The sequence below is a fragment of the Eptatretus burgeri genome, chromosome 5 (assembly GCF_056783735.1).
Source record: "Eptatretus burgeri isolate ZD-2024b chromosome 5, Ebu_testis_v1, whole genome shotgun sequence".
NCBI lineage: Eukaryota > Metazoa > Chordata > Myxini > Myxiniformes > Myxinidae > Eptatretus > Eptatretus burgeri.
Window position 1 is genome coordinate 77,431,894 of NC_140965.1, and position 26,904 is coordinate 77,458,797.

At 49.3% G+C, this 26,904-nt stretch overlaps 3 protein-coding genes across 6 annotated transcripts in view; 2 read left to right on the forward strand and 1 right to left on the reverse strand.

Moving 5' to 3' along the window:
• Positions 1 to 3,577, reverse strand: part of SAMD8 (sterile alpha motif domain containing 8) — a 73,343-nt gene extending 69,766 nt beyond the window's left edge. The window contains exons 1-2 of the mRNA XM_085882505.1: positions 3,517 to 3,577; positions 2,319 to 2,382 (exon numbers count right to left, since the gene is read on the reverse strand). The gene's annotated coding sequence lies outside the window, so the exon portion shown is untranslated. The remainder of the gene's footprint in view (positions 1 to 2,318; positions 2,383 to 3,516) is intronic.
• A 4,127-nt stretch (positions 3,578 to 7,704) lies between these two features.
• Positions 7,705 to 26,904, forward strand: part of ECD (ecdysoneless cell cycle regulator) — a 464,207-nt gene continuing 445,007 nt past the window's right edge. The window contains exon 1 of the mRNA XM_085882528.1: positions 7,705 to 7,738. Within this exon, the coding sequence (XP_085738654.1) occupies positions 7,720 to 7,738 (19 nt within the window). The 5' untranslated portion in view covers positions 7,705 to 7,719. The remainder of the gene's footprint in view (positions 7,739 to 26,904) is intronic.
• Positions 21,788 to 26,904, forward strand: part of METTL15 (methyltransferase 15, mitochondrial 12S rRNA N4-cytidine) — a 55,701-nt gene continuing 50,584 nt past the window's right edge. For 2 of the 4 annotated variants that reach the window (XM_085882507.1, XM_085882508.1), the window contains exons 1-3: positions 21,789 to 22,782; positions 23,387 to 23,443; positions 25,048 to 25,184. In XM_085882507.1, coding sequence (XP_085738633.1) covers positions 22,447 to 22,782; positions 23,387 to 23,443; positions 25,048 to 25,184 — 530 coding nt within the window. In that variant the 5' untranslated portion in view covers positions 21,789 to 22,446. Of the gene's footprint in view, positions 22,783 to 23,386; positions 23,444 to 25,047; positions 25,185 to 26,904 lie in introns of all 4 variants that reach the window. The other 2 variants (XM_085882510.1, XM_085882509.1) reach the window with 2 other exon arrangements.

A 26,904-nucleotide genomic window follows, 5' to 3' on the forward strand; every position in this document is an offset into this window, starting at 1 on the left:
GCTCAATTTGAATATAAAACCAAAATGGTTACGGACTGGTAAACTCCGCTCGGTCTCTGTCTGTAATCTGTAATCCAGTCTGTAACCGGGGTCTATTCCCCCAACTGGCAAGGCACGGGTGTACATTGGTATCGTGATCCGAGGCGCGTAACCCAAGACTTGTGCCAAGCCAGCCGGCGTTATAACCCCGGAGACAGCGGTGCTGTTAAGTGACGCCGAATCTTCAACATTTGGCTGTCAAGAGTAGGGTGTGAATCCCACCACCGCTGAATCCTTAATATATATATATATATATATATATATATATATATATATATATATATATATATATATATATATATATATATATATATATATATATATATATATATATATATATATATATTGTTGCGGTATTCGCGCCCGCCGGCGTGCTGACGGCCACGTAACTCGAATCGCGGCACGTCGCCCACCGGACGGACAATCCAGTCGTGACCCTCTCGGACTAACGCCGGGAATCAGTCACGGGTGGACCTTTCGGTCTCACCGCGATCGCGTCAATCAGCCCCCGCGTGGGACAGGGTTGCTCGCCGACCCGACCTACCTAAGTACCCACGCGGAGGGTAGACCGGGCGATCGCACCTCGCCGCAGGTCGACTTCGGACACGGGCCACTTAAGCGACCCGTTCCGTACTATCAGAATAACCGAGCGGTGTTATCGTCGACCTCGACGGTTCGATTAATTATCGGGCGTATTCAGCCCACTACCAACCCTTTACGTGAAGCAAGATGAGGATTCAATGGGAGAAATGACGAAGCGAAGCGGGAGAACAGTTCAATAATAAAGCACATTTATTCGCGGCACACGGGAAGCACACATATTCAATTCCACCAAAAGCACACAGAAAAGACACAATGCAATTTACACAAAAAGCAAATATAAAAGCGAAAACACAATGCAGAGCTAATACCGACTACCGAGCACACGGCAACACTTATACAATTCTACCTCACAGACGGCGCCGACAACACATACCCAAAACCAAGGAAAAGAATACCCCCAAGAATGAGGCGGGCCTGAGGCCGAGACCGGGTCGCGCCTACCCGTCTGGTGATGAGACGCGGAGCGGCGATGGCGCCTCACTCCGCGGGCCTCGCGGACAGTGTCTGGCAGGGGGTGGGAAAGGGGCCCCCTTGGTCGCACTATCTCAGCGCGGGGGGAAACAGGAGGGGGTTGCTGATGCTCGGGGTATAGAGGATCTTTATTATCCCTGGTGTGCGTCTCCACCTCGGCCAGGTCGCGCTGCCGGCCTCCCTCGGGCGTGCAGCTCCCGGCACCGACGCGAGCACCCCCTCGTCTGCCTTTGCCGCTGCCGCCTCTCCGCCTCTGGACTCTCCGACTCTGGACTCTTCTTTGGACTCTCCCGTTGGACTCTTCTTTGGACTCTCCCGTTGGACTCTTCTTTGGACTCTCCTCGTTGGACTCTCCGACCGACTCTGGACTCTTCTTTGGGCTCTCCTCGTTCGACTCTCTTCAGCTTCTCCAGCTACTGCAGGCTTCGGGTTCCAGACTTCCACACTGCTCTGACTGACGAACACGGTCCTTTTATCCCCCCGTAGCTTCGCCTTTGACCCCCTCCCTTTGACCTTTCACCTCGCTCCCCATTGGCCCGAGAAAAAGTGGGCGTGAAGGCTTCTTGATCCACAAATTTGCATATATCGATCGTCCTGGAGGCGGGGCCAAATCGTCCCTCGCTCACCGATTGGACGGCAAAAAGTGGGCGTGTGTCGTTTTTGATCCGTTTTTGAAGCACAAAATCCGTGATTTTGTACACGCTGTTCGACGCGCGCTCTGCACGAATCCAACACCGGTACCCACAGCGGGGCAAGAACGGTGGCGATGCTACGGTTGCGAGGTGTGACGGGAAGGTCGTGGCGGTTGTGGTGAAGCGGCGTTGTGGTTGGTGGTTGATGTTGTGGTTGTGGTGGTAATCATGGCGGTTGGTCCAAAATAAAGATAGTAAAAGAAAAACGGCTATCCTGAAGAGTCGCAGCACGTATAAATGACATGTATTCCCACTAGACAACGGGTTTGGGCCTAACTACACATATACTTGCCGAGATACCTCACCTAAGGGACCTGAATGGTGGTTTGCGAATTTGGTAACCACAACACTATATATATATATATATATATATATATATATATATATATATATATATATATATATCGTATTTTGAATTTGTTGGCTTAAATATATTATTTTTCAAGATTTTATACATTTTCATTTCATACATTACATGTTATATATTATGATAATGTGAAACTGGAAACTCGCCGTGGACCGGCAGTCAAGGACTCGTGTACCGGCACCGGTCCGCGTACCACCACTTTGAGTCGCACTGTTATAAAGGACACAAACAACAGGCACGAAGAACTATTGTAACGCGTTCGATAGGGCGATTGATGTAATAGACACAGTGGAAAATGGCGGTAAAACAATTTCTTTTTAACGATCATAAAAATCATCATCTTATTAAAATTGAAGTAGGACTGTGCGTGTTCTGTATCGTGTTCTGTGAACTCTAGTTAATCATGTCACACATTATTTTTCTGCTCACATACTCAGAAAATTAAGTTCAAACATCATTTGCCTTCACTTTTAAATTGAAAAAAAAAATGTTCATTTTGAGAGAAACGACGATTCATTTTGCAATGTCTTACCAGTCGTCTAAAAACAAGTTAATTATAAACAAGCTGTTGACAGTTAAATCAGAGCGTCTTGTGCAACTCGATTTTATCTGAAAGTAATGTACGTACGTAACATGTTACTCATCAAAATGACAGATATAATTGTTTGCCCATATTTGGTCATAAATGTACTACAATCCCTTATTTGGGCATATTTGCATCCAGCATCCACCTTGATCTTGAAGAGTACCCTAATAGGAGTTGTTTAAGGCCAAATACTGAGTTTTAACCAAAAAAAATGCCCACGCCTCTGAAGTTAAGGATAGTTTTGAACAGTGGCAATTCTACGACATGCTGGAAGTCACTTTATTAGCCCCGACGAGCAAAGCATAGGAATAGAGAAAGGGTTTATTGGCATTTGATGACCAAGTTCACGTTAATAACGATTTAAACAAATATCCGATGACTGGACACGTGCTCTGCCACGAAGTGGAGATTTTAATGACGCTCGCAATCTCCTATGTCTTCTTGTTCAGTATACTGAACAGTTCCCATTTGAAATTTCCCGCCACGCAGCCTTCGAGTGAGGGACGTTCGCTCTACTGAAGAGATAACCGGCACCGAGGAGGTTAAAAAGGTCAAACATCCGTCGAACATTGATGGTGAAAAAAAAAAACGTCGAACATTCGTTAAATATGCACGAAACGAAATGAAAAGGCGATACATTCGGTGCCTTTTCAATCGCGCCGTTATTTCACGTCTTGTGGCACTTCTAATGACGTTAATGGTCATTTAAAGATCGTATACAATAGTTATTACGTACAAAACAAGCATAAGCTGCATACCGCACTATCTTGAAGGGAAACACGTCGCCATAAAACCGCTTCCGGGATGTTGTCTCCTCCCCTTCCGGTTACTCTTCTTCTTCTTCTTCCTTTTGTTTCACGGCGTTTTCAGAGCCGTGATGCTCTATATACGCCACTCTAGCAAACATAGCAGTGGCGGATGAATTCGGGTCGTTCTTAATCCTATGTGGATTTCCCGCTATCTATCTATAATTCCAGAAATCTCTGTGTGTCTGTCTGTGTGTCTGTGACCGCTGTTTCTCGACAACCACTGGTCCGATCTCGTTGAAACTTGTCAGGTATATTGCTGGGGACCTGAGTATGTGCCTTTTCAAGGTTTGATATTAATTGGACAAGTGGTTCCCAAGTTATGGCCATTTATTTTCCAAACCAATGACAGGACACGGTGCTGTGACGTCACGATTGACGTCACGATTGACGTCACAATTCTTCTTCTCTTTTCTTTTTCTTTCTTTTTGCACGTACGGGCACGTACTAGTTTTATAAATTTCAGGGGCCGCCTTGCGGTGATCCAAATGACCGAAAATGAGCTGCAGATCAGACGCTCCAACCGCCGTCTCTTTTATACTTTGGAATAGACGCACTCTGGGTTAATCATGTATTTATAGAGGCATTTTAAAAACACCTCGTTGCAAATCTTCTGGTTCCTTACACATTTCGCAAGTCCCAGATGGGTGGGAGTGGGACCCTATCCTGTGAAGATAAGAATTGAGACGACAGTGCCATAAAATCTAAGCCTGAAGAGAACTACCTGGTCTTTGCAGGACAGCCGGGAAGTCTTACTGGGGGAACCACCACCGGGTTCACCCTGTATCTGAACCTTCCTTGGTCTTACTGGGGGAACCACCACTGGGTTCACCCTGTATCTCAACCTTCCTTGGTCCCACTGGGGGAACCACCACCAGGTTCACCCTGTATCGAAAGTCTAAATCTTCCTTGGTCCCACTGGGGGAACCACCACTGGGTTCACCCTGTATCGAAAGTCTAAACCTTCATTGGTCCCACTGGGGGAACCACCACCAGGTTCACCCTGTATCTCAACCTTCCTTGGTCCCACTGGGAGTCCCACTGGGATTGCCATGTTTTTTTATCAATCTGAACCTTAACCAGATCCCTTTAAATTTTTCCTCTTCTTCTTCTCCCTCTGATTGTTCTTCCACTTTCTTATTATTATTTCGTCAGAGGCGCCTCTTCGTTCAGATAAATGTCTTTTCACAAGGTGATTGTTGTTACGACCTAGCCCTTGGGGAGAGGGCTCGGGGTACCACCTATTGCTCCGGAGGTCCTGATTGACGTGTTCGGGACACCAATACGTACCCCGTGTTCGGTCGCGCCATATAAGCAGTCGGAATGTCGGATGTGACCGAGCGAAGTGAACATCCGAATGTTGATGCCAATTCACCCACACTCCCACTCTTCAACACACAGTATCATAATATGCAAATCCAGTAATGCAATGCAATTGTTTTACTCAGAAACACAGGGTATACCACCAAACAATGGATAAATCATGTTTACTAAAAAAAGTAAAAAGGAATATAATAAAATATATGCAGTGGTAACAATTAAGATAATTAAGGACAGACAGGTGCCAAGACAATTGAATGACCCACCAGATATGCCGAACTAATCCCAAAAGGGGGGGGGGGGCAAAATAACAAAGGAATATTTTCCAAGATAAAAAAAAAATAATGTGTAAAGGAGAAAGGTGGGGGGGGGGGAAGAAGAATTCAGGCCTGTTTGAGTTGACATTCCAGCGGTCTTGCCCCAGCCAAAGGTCACAAGGATGACACCTCACCACCACCCTTCCCTCTCTCTGGGTTTGTTCTCAAACTTCGCCAACGAACGAACTGGAGCAATTTCGGCAACACTCGAAGCCACACATTGCTTCAGGTCGGCTCAGGTGATACTCAGGAGGAGGAAATGCTTCTGCTCCCTCTCAAATCAACGTGCACCAGTGAGGCTCTCCTTTACCTCAGTGTCTTCAATGCAGACTGTGCCTCCAACAGGCGGCCCTCGGAGGGATAACTAAAAACCTCAAAGAGGTCTTACAGGCCAAGTTTCTCATCGCAAGCCAGACCACTCATCCTGGGTTCGTTCCCGCCTTTTCCTCTCGCCCTCTCGCCGCCCATTATGCCCGTCGTGCCTGCTCATCCTTACCTTTCTTCATCACAATTTCTCTTTTTTTACTTTCCCCACTCAAAAATCCACAGTTTTGTTTCACAACGGACCACATGAGGCCTCGAAGGGGGACTATAAGGCAGAAGGGGAAGGAAGGTCCCACAGCAGATGGATCAAAACAAAACAAGAAAAAAATAAGGAAGAAAGAAACCCATCTTCAGAACCACAGCGACCACGGCAAAACCGTGAACCCCCCCCCCCCCACCATAAAACCGTGAATACGCCCCTTGAACATAAAAATGTGCATCCGGTAACTGCAAGCAACAGTTACTGGTGATACAAACCAATAAAAAGGCCTTTCATAGTGACTGTTGGGAATCAACCTGAAGAAAGGGGTTGAAGGTTCCAGCTGTGTGTGATATTGCCCTTCAATTTATACTGGAAATATTTTAAGATTGTCTGACACATAAAATAAAACTTTCTCAAGTATAGTCCAGTAATTCAGTTCCATACTTGAAAACTAAGACTAAGGCGAAAGAGACGATCACTTGAGGTTTCAGGGTACAACATTGGATGTATGTGTATATATATTGTTGCGGTTTTCGCGCCCGCCGGCGTGCGAACGGCCACGTAACTCGAATCGCGGCACGTCGCCCACCGGACGGACAATCCAGTCGTGACCCTCTCGGACTAACGCCGGGAACCAGTCACGGGTGGACCTTTCGGTCTCACCGCGATCGAGCCAATCAGCCCCCGCGTGGGATAGGGTTGCTCGCCAAATTCGAACTACCTAAGTACCCACGCGGAGGGTAGACCGGGCGATCGCACCTCGCCGCAGGTCGACTTCGGACACGGGCCACTTAAGCGACCCGTTCCGTACTATCAGAATAACCGAGCGGTGTTATCGTCGACCTCGACGGTTCGATTAATTATCGGGCGTATTCAGCCCACTACCAACCCTTTACGTGAAGCAAGATGGGGATTCAATGGAGGAAAAGACGAAGCGAAGCGGGAGAACAGTTCAACAATAAAGCACATTTATTCGCGACGAACGGAAAGCACACAAATACAATTCCACCAAATGCACACAAAAAAAGAAAACACAATTCCATTTACAGAAAAAGCAAACATAAAAGTGAAAACACAGTGCAGAGCTAATACCGACTACCGAGCACACGGCAACACTTATACAATTCTACTTCACAGACGGCGCCGACAACACATACCCAAAACCAAGGAAAAGAAATCCCCCAAGAATGAGGTAGGCCTGGGGCCGAGACCGGGTCGGGCCTACCCGTCTGGTGATGAGACGCGGAGCGGCGATGGCCCCGCAACCCGCGGGCCTCGTGGACAGTGCCTGGCAGGGGGTGGGAACGGGGCCCCCTTGGTCGCACTATCTCAGCGCGGGGGGAAACAGGAGGGGGTTGCTGATGCTCGGGGTATAGAGGATCTTTATTATGTGCGACGAGCGTCTCCACCTCGGCCAGGTCGCGCTGTCGGCCTCCCTCGGGTGCAGCTTCCTGCACGACGCGAGCACCCCCTCGTCTGGTGTCGCCGCCTTTCCCCAGCTCCGTCCCCTCCGTTCCGACTCCAACGCACACGACGAGCAGCTCCACCGCCCGCAAAGTCTTGACCCTCTGCTTCCGACTCTCCTCTTCTTGACTCTCCGACCCGTTCTCTCTGAACTCTTCTTTGGACTCGTTCTGCTGACTCTCCCTCGTTCTCTCTTGCGACTCCCTCCTGACTGACGAACACCGTCCTTTTATCCCCCCGTAACTTCGACTTTGACCCTTACACTTTGACCTTTCACCTCGCTCCCCATTGGCCCGAGAAAAAGTGGGCGTGAAGGCTTTTTGATCCACAAATTTGCATATATCGATCGTTCTGGAGGCGGGGCCAAATCGCCCCTCGCTCACCGATTGGACGGCAAAAAGTGGGCGTGTGTCGTTTTTGATCCGTTTTTGAAGCAGAAAATCCGTGGTTTTGTACACGCTGTTCAACGTGCGCCCTACACGAGTCCAGCATCGGTGCCCATGAGTGGCGCGAGATGACGGTGATGCGATGGTGGCGAGTTGTGACGGTAAAGGTCGTGGCGGTTGTGGTGAAGCGGTGGTTGTGGTCGGTGGTTGATGTTGTGGTTGTGATCATGGCGGTTGGTCCAAAATAAAGATAGTAAAAGAAAAACGGCTATCCTGAAGAGTCGCAGCTCGCATAAATGACATGTATTCCCACTAGACAACGGGTTTGGGCCTAACTACACATGCACTTACCGAGATACCTCACCTAAGGGACCTGAATGGTGGTTTGCGAATCTGGTAACCACAACACTACCCCCTTCCCTTTTTACAGACTCGTCCCGAGTCGTCAAATTTTCGTGTGCCATCATGTGTAGTTTTCCCCTAGTACATTTTACCTACGGATCCCTGAGTGCGACATTCATGGTATTCGTGTCCCCAAAATAAATAACCTAAGGGCTGCGTAACTATCTAAACAAACTCACTCACACGGACGACTTAAATAAAATTGCCGGCGCTAAGACAAACATGCCGGGGGCGCACTCATATTCACAGTACATCTTAACCTTAACTTACAAATTTTACACTAAACCATGGCCCAGGATCATTGAACTCTGCAAAAGAAAAGCAGTTCGCAGGGAGCCAGGCTGCCCACATGCAGTCTCTGGCTCAAAACAATGCAGGTGACAGGGAACGTGGCTGGCTGCTCACACGCAGTCCAAGGCCTTCCCTTTTGAACTGAACGCAGTGAACCACAACGGTGCATGAGCTGCACAAACGCAGTCTCCGTGCCAGCTCAAGTGGCACACGCAATGAGCACAACGAATGAATGGATGAATGGATGGACGCAAAACACGGTGCACGGGCTGCCACTGCAGGCCCGTGTTGTAGCTGCCAACAGGGCAGTTCTCGCAGCTTGCAAACTGTTGCCTTGATCCTGGCGCACATGGAAATGAACAGGGGGGGGCAAAGCAAAAATTGAACGGGGCTGGTGAACGTGGGCAGTGGGCATGGCATGGCAAAGGCAAGCAGGCAAACACAGCCCGCAGAAGAAGGCCGCTGCAGGCAAACTCAGCCCACAGACGAACTGGCCGGCACAGGCCTCGAAGAAAAAAACAGCTAGCAGATGAACTGGCCGGCACAAGCCTTGCAGCACACAGCTGCCGATGAGGTTGGCCGGCCTCCGCCTTGAAGTAAAACACGGCCAGCCGATGAAGTGGCCAGCCTTTGCCGTTCAGTGGAGGTTGGTGGAGGGAGTGCGGTGGTGCTGGCCACTCGGAAGGCGGGCTCGGACCTACCTACCTGTCTCCCTCCCAACTATCGCCTTTGCCTGTCACTGTACATACCCACTCCCTTAATTTGTGAAAAACCAATTTAGCCCCAACTTATTTTTTTGTTGTTTTTATTCTTACTCCCCCACTATAAATCGTCCCCTAACCCCCTTTATCGTCCTTGTTCGGCTACCCTATCCTGTCACCTAGCCTACTCCCAACCCCTACGTTCCCTTCCCGGAGGGGAATAAGGGAGAGCTAACGTCCTGTGTCGAGGCCCAACGAAGCCTCAGAATGGCCTCCCCAGAGTTCGGCGATCTTAACACCAAGTGGGTCCAGCGGCCCACAACGACAGCGAGGGGATGGATGGTGCGGAGGGGTACATCTCCTAATCTACCCTAACCATTTAACTGTTAAACTACCCCGGGGCTTTCAACAAGCGCCTCTCGCTTAAACTATTGGTTCTAACAACCCAGATTCCCGTCGCCTGTGTTGGTGTCCTCACAATTTCGGGCCTCGCCCCCAATTTTCTCTCCGTGCCCTCACACGGTCTCCTGGCTGGGACACGTGGCTCCCTTTGGCAGGCACGACCCTCTGCCGATTCTCCCGCTATGGCACCCCCGGGCACTACACTGCCTCCGAGCCTACCAGCTCCCTAACACCGGGGAGTGCCCCCCATGGCACCTCCCCTGAAACGCACACGTGGCAGGCCGGCCTCCCGGGCCCCTTTCCGAGGGTCACCCGTGCCCACTGCACTGCCCACGCAGCTAATGGCGCCCGGGGCCCCCGCACCAAGCAGGCGCACCCGTGCCCACTACTCTATCCCGGCCCCCCATGGGCCCATGGCCTACCGCGGCCGACTAGCCTGGTGCCCGGGGTACCCACTCAGCGATACTCACCTTTCGCAGCCACGCTCCCAAGCCCGTCAACAGGGCTCCTGCACCCCTCCAAATGGGTCTCGAGCCTACATTCCCACCAACAACAAAACGACCTCCATTTTTCAATTTGACTAACCCAGCTAACTCACTCTACACTGACCCCGGGGTCCCTTGGGCGGGAGTCACTCCTCCCCCCAATCACTCATCGCACCATGCATTCCCCATTCGCTCCATACACACAGACCCGCTGGCCTCACTCACTCACCAAGTACTCACCTCACAACTCTCCAACTCTTCAACACACACACCGCTGAACTCTGCCATCCTTCTAACTACATCCCCTAACTAACTCGTGCTCCCACGTCATCCCTTACACTAAAGCACGTTCCTTTTAACACTACGTAGCTAAACTACGTCAACTCTACACATACCACCAGTCTGTCACTGTCTTCAAATAAATCATTTTATTTCCCAACCTAAAGCTCACTAAATCCCTCTACCTAATCCATTCCACGGACTCCATGAGGACTTACCCCTGCCCCATGGAGTCGGTCTAACTAAGCTAACCCTTCCCCTAACTAGTTTCCATCCTGTGCCCAGGTAAGGGGGGTCTTTCACCCCTTTCCCAGGAATCCTGTACACCCGAAAGTGAGGCTTGCTCCTTTTTTTTTCATGCGCAGCACCTGCGCGGCAACTCAGAGCTCGCGCACTTTACACCTGGCCGTGACGTCATGCAGCTGCACGTGTTCCTCGTCCCTCCTTGGACGGGACCATCCGGCAGAGATACCCCTCCTGCCGAATTCCAACCCCACGTGCAGCCATGGCGTCACCGTGCGCATAAAAAAAAACACAAGCCACACGTCTCGAGGGGTTCCCCACGCGAACACATGTGCTTTGCCCGTTGGAGCTTAACACACACGATCGCGTGGAGAACCCGTCCGGTCCAAATCCATTTACCTGCCTAAACTTTGTCCGTCCGCGGGATCGGCAAATCCACCGCGTGCGTTTCCGGACCGGGACTTCACTCTCGCAAGCGAGCACGTGGCGGTCTCGTGCGTTGCACAGCACGAACCGCGTGCTCACTGCTGGGTGAACCCGGCACGGTCCACGAAACAACTACAGCCGCTACTCGGCTTTCTCTCCTCTGTCGCCGTCGTCGCCGCCATTCCACACACGCATACCTGCGTGTCACGACGCACACAGTCCACACCATCACATTCACACGGGGAGACGCGGCTGCGTGCTCCCGCATGCCAACCGACATCTCCCTCACATACCGCTCTCTCACACACACGGTCTCCCCGGCACGGTCCACGAAACAACTACAGCCGCTACTCGGCTTTCTTTCTTCTGTCGCCGTCGTCGTCGCCATTCCACACACGCATACCTGCGTGTTACGACGCACACAGTCCACACCATCACATTCACACGGGGAGACGCGGCTGCGTGCTCCCGCATGCCAACCGACATCTCCCTCTCATACCGCTCTCTCACACACACGGTCTCCCCGGCACACAGCGACCTTGCACACGGCCGTTCACTCACGCGTGCCTCACTACTCACACAAACCATACTACTCACACGTGGTGCTCCATTCACTCGCGCGGGGGCACTCACCCGCGGTGCCTCACCCATACACACGGCGACACTCACACACGCGGTCTCTTCCACACAACGTCCCTCACTCATACACGCGGGGGCACTCACCCGCGGTTCCTCACTCATACTGGCCGTTTCACTCACACACACGGCCTCTTCCACACACGGTGCCCCACCCACACACGCGGGGGCACTAACCCGCGGTGCCTCACTCACACTCCGTGCCTCATCCACACACGGCGTGCTGGGAAGCACGTACTCCGGCACCATCGCCACCACACCACCCACACGTGGTGCCTCACTCATACTGGCCGTTTCACTCACACACACGGCCTCACTCACACACGGTGCCCCATCCACACCCGGCGTGCTGGGAAGCACGCACTCTGGCACCATCGCCACCACACCACTCACACACGGGGTCGCTTCCACACACGGGGACGCACTCACGCCTTGCACCACACACACAGGGACAACTACACTGGGGATTCGTATCCCCACAAGGGTCTCCGGGGCCTCTATACCCCCAAGCTCTCCGTGCACCCGTCCACAGCACTCGTCCCCTCAACCTCGCAAAGCACGACCGAACTCACCTGGTCGTGACTCGCCTCAAGGCATACTCCCTCCCCTCGTTCCTGGAGGAGGCCATCCAGCTGCTCACACCGGGTCCCTGCACGCTCCGCGAGCTCACCCCCATTATCCTCCACTACCTCCGTGTGTGTGTGTGCGTCACTTACCCCATCTTCATCGTGTCGTCTTCCCTCTATTTTTTCTGTCTCCCGTGTCTCTGCCAACTCTTCACCCTTTACCTCCCTTGTCTCAACTATTATTTCCGTTGTCGTCACCTCGTGTCTCGTCTCACACGTTTTGGTCTCCCCATTTAATTTTTCCCTTTCGGTCATCGTCACGACCCTCGCCCAACACGTTCCACGAATTATTTTTTCACCCGCCTCCACCGCGGGCCTGTCAGCCGTTGCACCCCCACCCAGCTCGTTTGCTCCCACACGTGGAGTCGCCATTCCCAGCTCCCTGGTCACGGCCTTCATGCCCGCCTGCAGGCATCGGCCCATGTTCTGCGTCTCACCCCGTAGTTCTTTCATTTCTTTTCTCATTTGCTGTGTATTCGCATCCATCGTCGTTTTCACTTCATTCATTTGCTTGTTCATTTCGTTTTTCATTTCATTTGTATTTGTATCCATCTTTTCGTTCATGCCTTTCATTTCGTTTGTATTTGTATCCATCGTCGTTTTCACTTCATTCATTTGTTTGTTCATTGCCGCCAGCATGGCGCATAGCTGGGCCATGTTGGATGCACTCAGCTGAGCCGTTTCGGCAAGGGTTGGGGAAGGGTCTTGGTGGAGAGGGGGGGGGGAGGTGTCATACACCGCGGCCGCTGCCGCACCCACCTCGGGCCCTGGGTTCAGTTGGGCGAGTCCGTGTTCCTGCACAATCAACATTTCCTGCTCGGGGATTCCATCCTGGACCATGGATTCTACATTACTATTACACATATACATTTCTAATACCCCCGGCTCCCGCTCGCCTTGAGACGCCATCTTGCTTCTCGTGAAGGGTTAATTTGCTCGCTCGTAATTTGGAGGGAATCGGGGGTCGCTTCTCTCACCCCTGGACCGATTCCCGTGAATTTCGCTGGAGACAGGAGAGCCTGTTGTCCCGCTCTCCAATACCAGTGCCGCGAGGAGGGCGATGAATTTGTATCCCACGACCTGACACCAGTGTTGCGGTTTTCGCGCCCGCCGGCGTGCGAACGGCCACGTAACTCGAATCGCGGCACGTCGCCCACCGGACGGACAATCCAGTCGTGACCCTCTCGGACTAACGCCGGGAACCAGTCACGGGTGGACCTTTCGGTCTCACCGCGATCGAGCCAATCAGCCCCCGCGTGGGATAGGGTTGCTCGCCAAATTCGAACTACCTAAGTACCCACGCGGAGGGTAGACCGGGCGATCGCACCTCGCCGCAGGTCGACTTCGGACACGGGCCACTTAAGCGACCCGTTCCGTACTATCAGAATAACCGAGCGGTGTTATCGTCGACCTCGACGGTTCGATTAATTATCGGGCGTACTCAGCCCACTACCAACCCTTTACGTGAAGCAAGATGGGGGTTCAATGGGGAAAAGACGAAGCGAAGCGGGAGAACAGTTCAACAATAAAGCACATTTATTCGCGACGAACGGAAAGCACACAAATACAATTCCACCAAATGCACACAAAAAAAAGAAAACACAATTCCATTTACACAAAAAGCAAACATAAAAGTGAAAACACAGTGCAGAGCTAATACCGACTACCGAGCACACGGCAACACTTATACAATTCTACTTCACAGACGGCGCCGACAACACATACCCAAAACCAAGGAAAAGAAATCCCCCAAGAATGAGGTAGGCCTGGGGCCGAGACCGGGTCGGGCCTACCCGTCTGGTGATGAGACGCGGAGCGGCGATGGCCCCGCAACCCGCGGGCCTCGTGGACAGTGCCTTGCAGGGGGTGGGAACGGGGCCCCCTTGGTCGCACTATCTCAGCGCGGGGGGAAACAGGAGGGGGTTGCTGATGCTCGGGGTATAGAGGATCTTTATTATGTGCGACGAGCGTCTCCACCTCGGCCAGGTCGCGCTGTCGGCCTCCCTCGGGTGCAGCTTCCTGCACGACGCGAGCACCCCCTCGTCTGGTGTCGCCGCCTTTCCCCAGCTCCGTCCCCTCCGTTCCGACTCCAACGCACACGACGAGCAGCTCCACCGCCCGCGAAGTCTTGACCCTCTGCTTCCGACTCTCCTCTTCTTGACTCTCCGACCCGTTCTCTCTGAACTCTTCTTTGGACTCGTTCTGCTGACTCTCCCTCGTTCTCTCTTGCGACTCCCTCCTGACTGACGAACACCGTCCTTTTATCCCCCCGTAACTTCGCCTTTGACCCCCTCCCTTTGACCTTTCACCTCGCTCCCCATTGGCCCGAGAAAAAGTGGGCGTGAAGGCTTTTTGATCCACAAATTTGCATATATCGATCGTTCTGGAGGCGGGGCCAAATCGCCCCTCGCTCACCGATTGGACGGCAAAAAGTGGGCGTGTGTCGTTTTTGATCCGTTTTTGAAGCAGAAAATCCGTGGTTTTGTACACGCTGTTCAACGTGCGCCCTACACGAGTCCAGCATCGGTGCCCATGAGTGGCGCGAGATGACGGTGATGCGATGGTGGCGAGTTGTGACGATAAAGGTCGTGGCGGTTGTGGTGAAGCGGTGGTTGTGGTCGGTGGTTGATGTTGTGGTTGTGATCATGGCGGTTGGTCCAAAATAAAGATAGTAAAAGAAAAACGGCTATCCTGAAGAGTCGCAGCTCGCATAAATGACATGTATTCCCACTAGACAACGGGTTTGGGCCTAACTACACATGCACTTACCGAGATACCTCACCTAAGGGACCTGAATGGTGGTTTGCGAATCTGGTAACCACAACAATATATATATATATATATATATATATATATATATATATATATATATATATATATATATATATATATATATATATATATATTGTTGCGAATTCGTGCCCGCCGGCGTGCGATCGACCGTGTGTCGCCAAAAGCGGCCGCCTCGCCCACCGGAACGGACAATTCAGTCGTGACCCTCCGGGAACTACCGCCCGGAGCCAGTCACGGGTGGGGGTTTAACCTCACCACGATCGCGCCAATTGCCCACCCGCGCAGGATAGGGTTGTTCGCCAAACTCGACCTACCTAATACCTGCGCGGGGAGTTAACAGGGCGATCGTACCTCGCCGCAGGTCAGCCGAGGACACGAACCGCTTAAACGGTCCGTTCCGTGCTACAGTGATAACCGAGCGGTGGTATCGCTGACCTCGACGGACATGATTATTTATTGGGTGTCTAAACCCCACTGCCAATCGTTTACGTGATGCAGGATGGAGAGTCAATAAAAAGAAGGAAACAAAGCAAAGCGGCAACAATTGAACAAACACATTTAATACACACTCAGCCAAGCACAGAAGGCACGTATTCAATCACAATAATAATACAAGGCAAGTAAATGAAAGGCACGTATACACAATCACAGTAATAACAATAAAACAAAAGAGATATTCTGACTGAAGATCGACACACGGCAACACTTCAAACAATACTACTTCGTCAGACAGGCGCCACCCACAGACATTCACACAAAACCCCAAGGAAAAAGAAAGTTGCGACTTCCCTGAATGCGTCGTCCAGCGTTGCGTTCTCGACCTTGAATCTGAGCCTCCCCCGATGCGGTCTGCGGCTCGCACCTCGCGCCTGCACGTGTAGCCGCTCAACGCCACGAACGGGGCTTCCAGCACTATCTCAGCGTGGATTATGGGGGAGGGGGAATTGTTGATGCTCGAGGTCGATGAGGGGAATGGTGGATGCTCCGTCCCGCTGGCGTGGCCTCGGGACCGCGGGCTGATCGCCTTGGCACCTGACGGAAGGCTCGCTCTCCTCCGAGGCAGACGGCAACAGGGCCCAGGACGATGATGCGCCGACTCGACTCTCTCCACTTCCCCGACTTGACTCGTAGACAAACTCTGACTTGACTTGACCCGTAGACGAACTCTGACTTGACTTGATCCGTAGACGAACTCTGACTTGACTTGACCCGGAGACGAACTCTGACTTGACTCGGCCCGTAGACGAACTCTGATTTTACTCGACCCGTCTCCCGACTCTGCCCCACTGACACTGCCAGACTGACTTGAGCTCCGTTCGGTTCTCCGACCCCTTCAGACTCTGCAAGCTCCGTTCCTACTCTTCCCCGTCTCACTGCTTCCAGGCTGCCGCGAGCTCCGTTACGACTCTTCCCCGTTTCACTGCTTTCAGGCTGCCGCGAGCTCCGTTCCGACTCTTCCCCTTTCCACTGACTTCACACGTTCCAACCCACCCATGTGCGTCCTTTATACCCCGAGGGAGGGGTGGGTATGGTAATTTTCGGATCAAAATGACCTCGGGGGCGGAGCCACGCTTGCCCATTGGACGGAGGAAAAGGGGGCGTGAACCTCCCTTTATCCGAATTTCTGGGAAAAGTCGCTATTCTCCCGTAAAGGAAGGTGCCGGCGGTTAGAAGTCCGCCATGATTCTGGGCCGATGTTGGGCGTGAAGAGGAAAGTGAAGGTGGTTAGAAGTCCGCCGCAATGCTGGGTCGTTGTTTAAGCATCGTTGGAGAATGGTGGGCGAGGCGATGTTTGCGAGGTTGGGTTTGTGTGGGTGACGGTAGTGGCGGTCTGGTGGAGTTGTTTGGGGGCGTTGGGGGTGGTGACGATTTGGTGGTGGAGTGGTGTTTGGTCCAAAATAACGACAGCAAAAGAAAAACGGCTAACTCAAAGAATCACAGCCAGATATATCACATCACATATAGCCAGATAAACCTCTATACAACGGGTTTGGGCTAACTTCACATGAACTTACCGATATATCTCACCTGAGGACTCTTTATGGTGTAATGCGAATTTCCACAACCGTAACAATATATATATATATATATATATATATATATATATATATATATATATATATATATATATATATATATATATATATATATATATATATATATATATATATATATATATATATACATACATACATACATACATGTACATTTGGTAATTCTGTGCGGTGCGTGATGTTACTATGGTCGGAATTCATGAAGATGTGGTCACTGTGCCCAATCAACTATTTTAATGCAGTGCTGTCCTGTATTCTAAAACACAAAAGATGGAGTGTCGGGTGTTTTTACCCAGAAGGTAAGGACTTCTGGAGGTGGGGGAGAAGGACTTCCGGGGGTTGGGGATAAGGGAGGCGATTAATGTGAATGACCAAATCCGTGAACATGTTGATAATTATTAATTTTGAAAAAATAAGTTTTGTCGTACGTCCCTGGACAGTTGGATTTTACAGCCTGAACGGTCTAGTCACTCACGTGAATGAGTGCATGCCTATTATGAACAAGAAGACTTCAACAAAGAAAATAAAATGAAACTAGAATGAGCAATCTTTGATTGCATACCCTCGCCCAGACTTGTTTTTTGCGGTTTTATAGTACGTGTTTTATCGACGTATTCACATTCTAATTTTACCGTACGTACTTTATAGACGTACTCACGATACTCCCATTCTAATAGTGCATATCTTCTAAATATTACTAAAACTCTCATCTTGTATGTGTGTGTATGTATGTATGTATGTATGTATGTTCCCGAAATACAGCCAAAACGGTACACGATAGCGCAAAATTTTTAGGGCCGTCATTCATACGTCATTTCAAAAGTTGTGTATTTTGCAAAGGGTGGATGTGTCCCATTACCAATCAGCTTGCAGAGCACACGCCAAGTAGCTTAAGCAATCAAACAAGCACTCCAACAAACGGGTGATACGGAACGACTGCTTGGTAAGCGATAGCAAGCTGATTGATAATGAGACATCCCTGAAAATGGTGCACAGCTTCGTCCGAACGACCAAGAAGAAATGACGAAATGGTTAGGATATTACTTCTTGCCGTGATTTATGTCAATAATTTGAATTTAACGCAAATATATATAATTTGGGTAGAAAGTGAGAAACAACAAGGAATACAGCTTGTAAAAAAAAAACGTGGTACAGTAAGTCCATTTTGATTACAGTAGTTCAGATCACCTCCGGGTACGTTCTTTCAGGCAAAATGAGTATACAGTATTTAGAAACTCCTTCATATTGTTAAGGATTCAGCGACGTAGGGATTCTCAACCTACTCCGGCCGTCTCCGGGATTTATAACGCCGGCCGGCTCAGCACAGGCCTCGGGTCACGTGTCTTCAATCGCGATACCAACGTAATCCTGAACCTTACCAATTGGGGAAATAGAACCCTGGTTACAGACTGGTTTTGTCAGATGCCGAGCGTTTTCTGCCAGTCTGTAACCATTTTGGTTTTATATGCCGATCGAACGGATCGTTCCTCGACGCGACACAAATTAATCCATAGCGGCAACTTCATATGAACCAATCAGATTTATTGGGGAACATCGGTGAACACGACACGAGCAAAACATTCACGACAATGTTTTTATGAACTATCTTTAACCCGTTCTTAACTAGGGAACTACGGATTACAGGTTTTGAGGGGGTCCCTACCGAGAAATGCCTTAAACAACGTGCAGACAAGACACACAGACAGACAGCATGCATGCAAGACAGAGTAGTTGGTGATGTCTCATGGACGAGAGGAAAGTGTCAAGAAGTACGAATGTCGCTCGTAACAAGCGGATGTCCATGGATTTGAGCCCCCAGCTCGAACGCGCCACGTGGCAAGATGGCGGCACCGTACTCCTTTTCCGCACCGCACGCGGTCTCCGCGCGCTCCGACCCCGTGCAAGGCCGACAGCACAAGACCGCCAGATCAACGATGGGCCTCAGCCGATCACTCCCAAGGTCCAGCACACAAATCCAGGCCTGGCCTGTTCACCAGACAAGGCCCAAATCGAGGTGCCGGGCTCCGGCAAGCGGATCGGCAAACGTGTCGAGCCGTGAGGTGAGCAAGGACCGTCAGAGGCTCCGTCGTTTCCTCTCTTGCCTTCCCGCCTCGAAGCCCAACTTTTCAACTCCGTCCTCTGTTTCTTTCTTCGCAGAATCACCTTTTCTTTCCTTTTCCACGCTCACCTCTCAAAGCCGGTTGCCGTTTTTCTCACTGCAGAATCACCTCCTCATAAGAGTCGATCGCCGACTCGACGTGCAGGCCGCCTCTCCCACTGCCCAAAAAGGCAGACTCAACGTGCAGGCCGCCTCTCTTACTGCCAAACATGCAGACTCGGCGCGCTCAGGTTCAGCATCTCTCCCGGCATTTTCCAACACTGTCCCTCCTTCGTTCGCTCGCTTCGAAAACCCGAGCACGCCTCGAGAGCAACTGTTTTCCCAAACTGAAACCTTTTCACCAGTTTCTCTTTCGTTCGCTCGCTTCAAAACACGAGCATGCCTCCCTCAGCGAAGCCGACAAACTCCTCCCCTAAGCTCCACCTCCCTCTCCAGGCCACTTCCTCTCAGCCGACTGGGCGGGGCCTATCGTCTGGAGAGGGGAGGAAGAAGAGGGAGCCCTCGTTCCACCACCACCGCACAAACAATAAAACAGCCTCTTACAGCTCCCGACACACATGTAATGTCCATTTTACCAAACAACCTAGCTAAACATGCATTTAATGGGGGATCTGAGCTAATCCTATATTTGGCAGCATACGAAGGGCCATTTCCGTAACAATATTGTTGTGGGGCCAGGTATCGGTGGCGAGCACGACCGCTAGAGGGAGCAGTAGAGTTGGCTCCACCGAACACCCGGAATTTATAGGTCGTCACCCCGGATAACTCCGGAGCCGACGGGTCACTTAAAGGTGACTTCGATGGCGTGGGGTAGGGTTAATTGCCTAATTTCAATTTACCTAAATACCCATACAGTCTAACTATCAGGGAACCACACCCTCGGCTGACTCTGTCCGATCTGAGTTGCAGGTAACGACTCGGATCTGGCGTAACCGAGCGGAGTTACCAGAGCCGCGCCGGTCCAAATGTACAACTACGGCAATGGCCTTCCTAATTCCCAATACGCACCGTGGCAAACCAATGGCAGAAAGGACAAGGACGAGATGGTACATTCAACAAGAGGGGAATTTATTAACAATAATAATTGGGGAGGGGAACACAGAGCAGAGTTATCACAAATAAGAAATGTAATGTACAATGAGCAAAATAAAGCACTTAATCAATCCTACTTGAAGACGGGCCCACACACAGACACACACCAAAAGAAATGGACCCCGTCGGGTCTTTATTGAAGGATTCCAGCTCGAGGAAAGGTGAGCTGGAGACCAGAGCCTGTGCTTGGACCTGTTCACCTCGTGTGGTCTTCGACGATCCGGCTCGGCAGGACTCGAACCTGCAACACGATGCCGCTCCAAGCACCAGGTACCACGCTCTCCAACCGGCCACGCACCAATCAAGCAAGACCAAGGAGAAGATCAGAGACGACGATGACCCAGGACCAGACAAAGAAGCCAGCACCAAGACCCGCGACCCCAAAGATGACCAACCTCCCCAGCCTGGCGTTCCTTTATATTATATCTTTCTTGTCCGGGGTGAGAAAATCGCCATCTGAGGCGGTCTCCACCCTCATTGGCCGGGGTGTCGTGGGAAAGTCGCTCTCTGTGGCCATCTCAACCCTCATTGGCCGGGGTGTCGTGGGAAAGTCGCTCTCTGTGGCAATCTCAACCCTCATTGGCCGGGGTGTCGTGGGAAAGTCGCTCTCTGTGGCAATCTCAACCCTCATTGGCCGGGGTGTCGTGGGAAAGTCGCCCTCTGTGGCCATCTCAACCCTCATTGGCCGGGGTGTCGTGGGAAAGTCGCTCTCTGTGGCCATCTCAACCCTCATTGGCCGGTGTGTCGTGGGAAAGTCGCTCTGTGGCCATCTCAACCCTCATTGGCCGGGGTGTCGTGGGAAAGTCGCTCTCTGTGGCCATCTCAACCCTCATTGGCCGGGGTGTCGTGGGAAAGTCGCTCTCTGTGCGTGATTGGACAAGGGGCACGCCCCTGCCTTTCTGGGCGGAGTCCCGATCTGAGGCGATGGAAATCTCCGCCCACGTACGTGGCTGGACACGCGTGTGTAATGGCGCGATGTGCGAAGTGAAGGAGTGATGGTTTCGGTTTGCTGGAGGCTCGATTTGTATTGCAAAATCCTGACTAAAAAAGTAACTCGCAGCACACACATGTAATTCCCATTAGACACAGGTAGGGGGCCCTAACTATAAACACATACTTATCGAGATAACTAAGCTACGGGGACGGCTGTCTGTCTGTGTGCACAAGGCTTCCAGATTCGTAACAATATTTATGAACAAGACAGGATGTCATCCCACTGGAACATGCAGACCATCGAATTATTGATTCTGTATGATTATTTTGTAACAAGCTTTCTCATAAAAGCAACAACCAGTTAATAATCATCCAGAAGAGCTGTCAAAATAAACGATGACTGAAAAAATGCAGAGTACTTAATGCGATGCCCACTGTACGAAGTATCAAGAGAGCAGCTCTTTCACTTTTATCGGAGGAATCGGGATTGGCTGCTTAACTCTGCAAGTTATTTGATAGCGAGCGGACCACAGGTACCCTCGACTTTGCAAAGCCGTGATTAAATTTGTGAAATAACCTTGGAGGAAATAATAAAATTTATGAGGCTTGTTCTTGTTGATTTCCTTTCGACTGACAAATAGTTGTCATCGAGCGTGGCGTATCTAGAGCCCCGCAGCTCTGAAGACGGCATTATTTAGCAAAGAAGAAGAAGAAGCGTAGATATTCACCTTTTGCACGTTGTCTTCCGGGGTTAAACTGAAACATTATTATCTACTTTTGTCTCGTGTCGACGTGCAAGTCGGAAGATGTTTGGGAGACTTTGCGGCAGAGCTATTTTAATTTTGGAATATGAGGAAACAGTTTGAATGAAATTTAAAAGGAATCGATACATTTAATTGCGTGTTTGTATCAAGAAACGCGAACATCAATATATAAATTCGTGGTGTATTATACACGATCCTTCTCCACAATAAGTGCGTTTCGAATGCTGGAACTTTGATTTCCCCTTCTTCTTCTTCTTGTTCTTCTTGTTCTTCTTGTTCTTCTTGTTCTTCTTGTTCTTTTGTTCTTCTTGTTCTTCTTGTTCTTCTTGTTCTTCTTATTGTTCTTGTTCTTCTTATTGTTCTTCTTATTGTTCTTCTTATTGTTCTTCTTATTGTTCTTCTTATTGTTCTTCTTCGTCTACGACTTCCTAATCTTCTTCTTCTTCCGAATATTCTTCTTCTTCTTCATAAAATCTTCTTCTTCTTATAATCTTCTTCGTCTTCCGAATCTTCTTCTTTTTCCGAATATTCTTCTTCTTCTCCTCATTCTCCTCTCCCGTTGTCCTGCGCCAATTCCAGTCATCAGCTAGTCAGTCGTGATTCTCGAACGGTCCAACTTTGTGATGAATATGTTCCCCTTGCGCTTGTTTGCACTGGGATCACATTTTCTTAAAGGATATCAGCGGCAACACGTCGTGAAAGTTGTGAGTGGTTGGGGACATCGTTTCAGCTTTGCGCGTCTTGTTAATAAGAGTGGATTGTCAAGGAATGCTTTAGGGAACGGTGATCTTGAAGGGGAATGGAAAGTACCAGATGATGGTGATGGTGAGGATCATGGGACAGAGGTGAGGAGGTCAAAAGGAAATATGTGTGACGTGAAGGATGAGGAAAAAGAAGGTGTGCATATCCCCGTGATGGTCAACGAAGTGTTGATGGCACTGGCTCCTCAACCAGGAGAGGTACGTGACTGTGTGTGTGTGTGTGTGTGTGTGTGTGTGTGTGTGTGTGTGTGTGTGTGTGTGTGTGTGTGTGTGTGTGTGTGTGTGTGTGTGAGGTTTTTGTGTGTGTGTGTGTGTGTGTGTGTGTGTGTGTGTGTGTGTGTGTGTGTGTGTGTGTGTGTGTGTGTGTGTGTGTGTGTCAGGTTTTTGTGTGTTTGTCAGGTTTTTGTGTGTGTGTGTGTGTGTGTGTGTGTGTGTCAGTGTTTGTGTGTGTGTGTGCGTGTGTGTGTGTGTATGTGTGTATGTGTGTGTATGTCAGGTTTGTGTGTGTGTGTGTTTGTGTTTGTTTGTTTGTGTGTGTCGCAGCTTCAAGGAGGGTAAATGTATTCGTTGAGTTTTCTATTGTGTTCCTACAAAGAGACGGTCAGAGAGCACGAAATGAACAAATTATTTCAGGGTTTCAGAAGGATTTTTAACATTCAAAAAATGGGTGCCAGCAGACATGACAGCCAGCTTAATGGTCCTTCCAAATTGACTATATTCCGTGATCTTGGGCCCTACCTGCAAAGCACGAGGTGGGGAGTGTGTAATTGGATGCTTGTTTTGTCTTTTTTTTTTATACAAGTGTCAGATGGAAGTGCAGACCAGAGGGAAAAGGATCAACAGGTTGAAAATGGTCTCGGTGAGTGCAGAAAGGCTCGCAGGTAGAAACTAGAGGGGGAGCACTCGGTAGAGTGCAAAACCTCCGCTGCCAATACTGCTCGGTCACTCAAGTGAACCTGATATCCTATTCATTCAATTTGACGTCAACAGCGCTCACAGAGTTATAGTTTGCAACTTTCCCTTTTACATACTCAATTCATTAGTCATAACGAGATTCCTTGAGACATAAATTGATTTTACGTGGGTATATCCACCTAAAGTTCCAAAATCAGCCGCAATTATAATATTGGCATGTTTTTTGTTGGAAATCACTTATAACATGTAGAAATGCCCCAAAAAAAAAAATCGAAATTTTTTTGAAAAAAAAGTTGAAAAATTTTCTGTATTTTTTTTCTCTAACAATTTTTTGTTGTTGTTGTTGTTTGGGGAGGGGGTTGGAAATCGCTTAAAACATGTAGAAATGCAAAAACAAAAATTCAAATATTTTTTCAAAATGGCCGCCATAGCGGCCATATTGGATTTTGGACCAAGTCCAAAATCTAATGGCATGATCCTTGGACCATACCTAATCCCCCCACCAAGTTTTGTCGAAATCCGTCAAGGAGTTTTTCCGTAATACTGTTCACAAACAAACAAACAAACAGACAGGGATGAAAACAGTAACCTCCGTCCATCTTCGATGGCGGAAGTTAATGAGAGGCCATTAGGGGGCAGATCTTATTCTTTCAGAAAATGTAGACGAGCAAGAGAACATAGAAGCATATACATCACATTTATTTATTTATTTACATTGTGAATGTATATTTACCTCTGCCACCTAAGGTGGACGGAGGTTCTGCATTCACCCCTGTTTGTCTGTTTGAGAGCAGGATATCTCAAAAGTTGTGGACGGATTCGGACAAGATTTGGTGGAGAGCTTGGGTATGTGACGAGGAAGAATTGATTCGATTTTGGTGTCGATCCGTATCAGGATCCTGGAATTTTAAAAGTGATTCGTCACCATTGAAGGACAGGTCCAAAACGACATAAAGCAGGATTTCTCAATTTGTGGATGGATTCGGACGAAATTTGGTGGGCAGGTCGGGTATGTAATGATGAAGAATTGATTCGATTTGAAGATTCGAATCTGGATCTGGATCTGAGAATTTTTTTTTTGAGTGCTCCTTCACCATTGCATGATAGGGCTAAAACTATATAGAGCACGATATTTCAAAAAGTTATGGACGGATTCGGACGAAACTTGGTGGGTGAGTTGGTTAGGTGACAAGTACAAGCTCATTCAATGTTAGTTCTGGTCCGAATCCAGATCCGGCCTATCAGTGGGATCCAAAACATAAACTATTCAGCCTGGTGGGGAGGTATGTGCTCGACCGAGTGCCCTTCTTGTTTTGTTTTGTGGTCTTACTGAAGGTGTAGCTAAGTTGCTGGTATAGTGCCTCCCTTGATATGCTCCCAAAGTAAGTAGATGTGATGTATTCAGTTTGTATACGCTACAATATCCAAGTTCAGAAGACTTCAAAGATGTTTATACAATGTTGTAATATGCTTACAATACTATTAATCCCACTTAGATTTTCTCTCTTTTGATTGATTGATTTATTAATATTATTATTTTTTAAACAGGTAATGTTGGACTTTACATTTGGTTGTGGGGGACATTCTCGTGCCTTGCTACAACATCAGCCAAGCATGCGCCTTGTTGTGATGGACAGAGACCCAGAGGCTTACAAGAGAGCTTGTCTGCTTGCCCGGAAATACCCGTGAGTTCTTCTGCATGTGCTTGTGCAGTTTGTGGGGTTGAATGCGATTGCTTTCAAGTGAAAGGATTGAAAGTTTATGTGTTCACATTAATGTTGGACTCGTCTTTTGAAAAATCCCTCAAATAATTCGTGTTCAGAAGAAATTGAATATGTTTGTGGTTTATTTGTGGATGCTGTGATGGGGCACAGCATCAGCTGCTCGGTGAGCTCCAATTATGCACCCTATGCATGGAAATGATTATTCCAAAATGGAGACTTGTAGAGAGCACAATTATAATCAAATCTCTTTCTGATATTCATTTGTTTAAGAATTATATTTTCTGAATTCTCTTTTTGTAAGTGGGTACGTACAGTAATTGTGTTGTATGTCCATGACAATTTAGAGTTAACAGCAAGTTGGATACTTCTATATTTAATTCAAGAAGTGTGTGGGTTTTGTGATGGACTCCTGAATCACTAGATGGCATCATTTGAAAAGTGGTGGTTATACTCGGGATGTGCACAGGAAGGTTTTGGGTGATTATAGTGTTCCTATCCCCCGGGACTCAGGGTGGGAGGGAAGACGGGACTCAGGGTGGGAGGGAAGACGTAAATTGTCTCTATGTAAATGTGTATCGTATTGCGCCTTCTGGTGGGAGTGTGTATTACAAGTGTTATTAAAATAAAGTAGAATATAGTATACACCAGTTTTGGGGTAATTAACCCATCCAAAATTCTGGTGGAATTTACCGGATCCATAATTCTGGGGGTATCAACCCATCCATAATTCTGGGGGATTTAACCCATCCAAAAGGATGAGTTATTTGCTGCTTCTCTGAAACATCACTCTTGCACTGAATTCTTCACCAGTTTACTCGACTTTTCATTGATAAAGCCCAACAACTAAAGAAATATTTATTTACGAAATCTCACATGCAACATTTTGCTTGTAATGACGCCTAATGGCATTGCATCCTTATTGTTGAACGTGGCCATAACGTTTATTGTGGCACCCTGTTGAATGCTGGATTGAAAGCTGCTACACAGGTATTGATGTTCATGCATAGTGTTACGTTTGAGGGGGGGGGGGGTATGCATTCAAAGGGTAATTAGGATGTTTAATTAGGTATGCCATGCTGTTCGAGTTTACCAGGATCTCGATGTAATAAGTAGTAATTCAGTGGTGATAAGTTGTCTAGTAAATGTTCATTTCTTCAAGGGGGAAATGATAAATGTCACGTAATTAGATAGGGACACGGGATAGGGTAAGTGTGTCTGCGTAAACCCCTTTTGGTATTCTCTGAAGACTGGCCGTGACATCACAGGACAGTACAGTGGATGGCTCCGCCCCGTGATCACGATTGGCAGAAGGCGACGGCAGTGGGCCAATAAACAGCTCGATTGGAGGTGACGAGGGCAGAAGGATAAAAAGGTTCTGTTCGGGGTCAAAAAGGAAGAAGAAGAATACAACCAGAACACTCGTGTTTTTTTGGTGTAGAACCGGTGGCGGCAGAGAGCGTCCTGGTGGCTGTGCTGAGTCGACCGTGCTCTTGATCGTGCTCTTGATCGTACCTGGGAGCCTTGCCGAGCCTCGTGCCTCGCTTTCGTTGGCTCTAGGGTTCTGCTGACTCGGAATACGGGGTCGGGCGATGGGTGGACCTGCCTCCCTCTCCTGCTCGCGGCTTGGCGCGGGAGCTGGTTCCCTGGCGGCTGTGGGCGGACTTGGGCCAGGACCAGGAGG